Genomic DNA, 565 nt, shown 5'->3' with positions numbered 1-565 from the left:
GAAGAAGCATAAGGATGCAAGAAGGAAAGTGAAAGCAAAACAATAAAACTTTTCTTACTGGTCAGAAACGTTTCATCTTTCTTCTTTGAAGAAGCTGCAGAAAAATGTTTCTTTAAGATGATAGTCTTTCACAGATCTCATAGGAAGTAATTGGAAAAGACTGTTAAACTTTGTCTCTAAATGAGTACATGTTTATTGTGTCAATTCTATGTCTGTACCAAAGTTGATTTTTTTTTTAATCTATATGATTTAAATGGGACTTGCTGCTTTGCAAGATTTTTAAGAGTTCAATCATGTGCCAAAGCCAAGGCAGGGTTATTTTGCTGTGTTCTGAGGCCCCAGTGCTGTGATGAGGTTCAGAAAGAGCAGGCACCTCCATGCCTGTAAGACTGTATAACCTGTATTCTGCCAAACGTTATCAGAAATACTGTTTTGAGATTCCTTTACAAATACTTGGAATACATTATTTTCAGAGTAAAAAATTACTAGAAATTTATGAAAATACACATAACAGGACAGAGTTAGGAAAGGGGTAGGTGTGTATTTGCAGTCAGTTCACTTCTGC

The 565-nt window shown here is 35.2% G+C and overlaps 1 protein-coding gene across 1 annotated transcript in view; it reads left to right on the top strand.

Annotated features, from left to right (window-relative positions):
- Nucleotides 1–46, top strand: part of NOL8 (nucleolar protein 8) — a 12,159-nt gene extending 12,113 nt beyond the window's left edge. Inside the window, exon 16 of the mRNA XM_010163721.1 lies at nucleotides 5–46. Within this exon, the coding sequence (XP_010162023.1) occupies nucleotides 5–46 (42 nt within the window). The remainder of the gene's footprint in view (nucleotides 1–4) is intronic.
- The last annotated feature ends 519 nt before the right edge of the window (nucleotides 47–565 follow it).

This window comes from Antrostomus carolinensis, unplaced genomic scaffold, assembly GCF_000700745.2.
Source record: "Antrostomus carolinensis isolate BGI_N321 unplaced genomic scaffold, ASM70074v2 scaffold32432, whole genome shotgun sequence".
Taxonomy (NCBI): Eukaryota; Metazoa; Chordata; class Aves; order Caprimulgiformes; family Caprimulgidae; genus Antrostomus; species Antrostomus carolinensis.
This window is presented reverse-complemented; position numbering and strand designations above follow the sequence as displayed.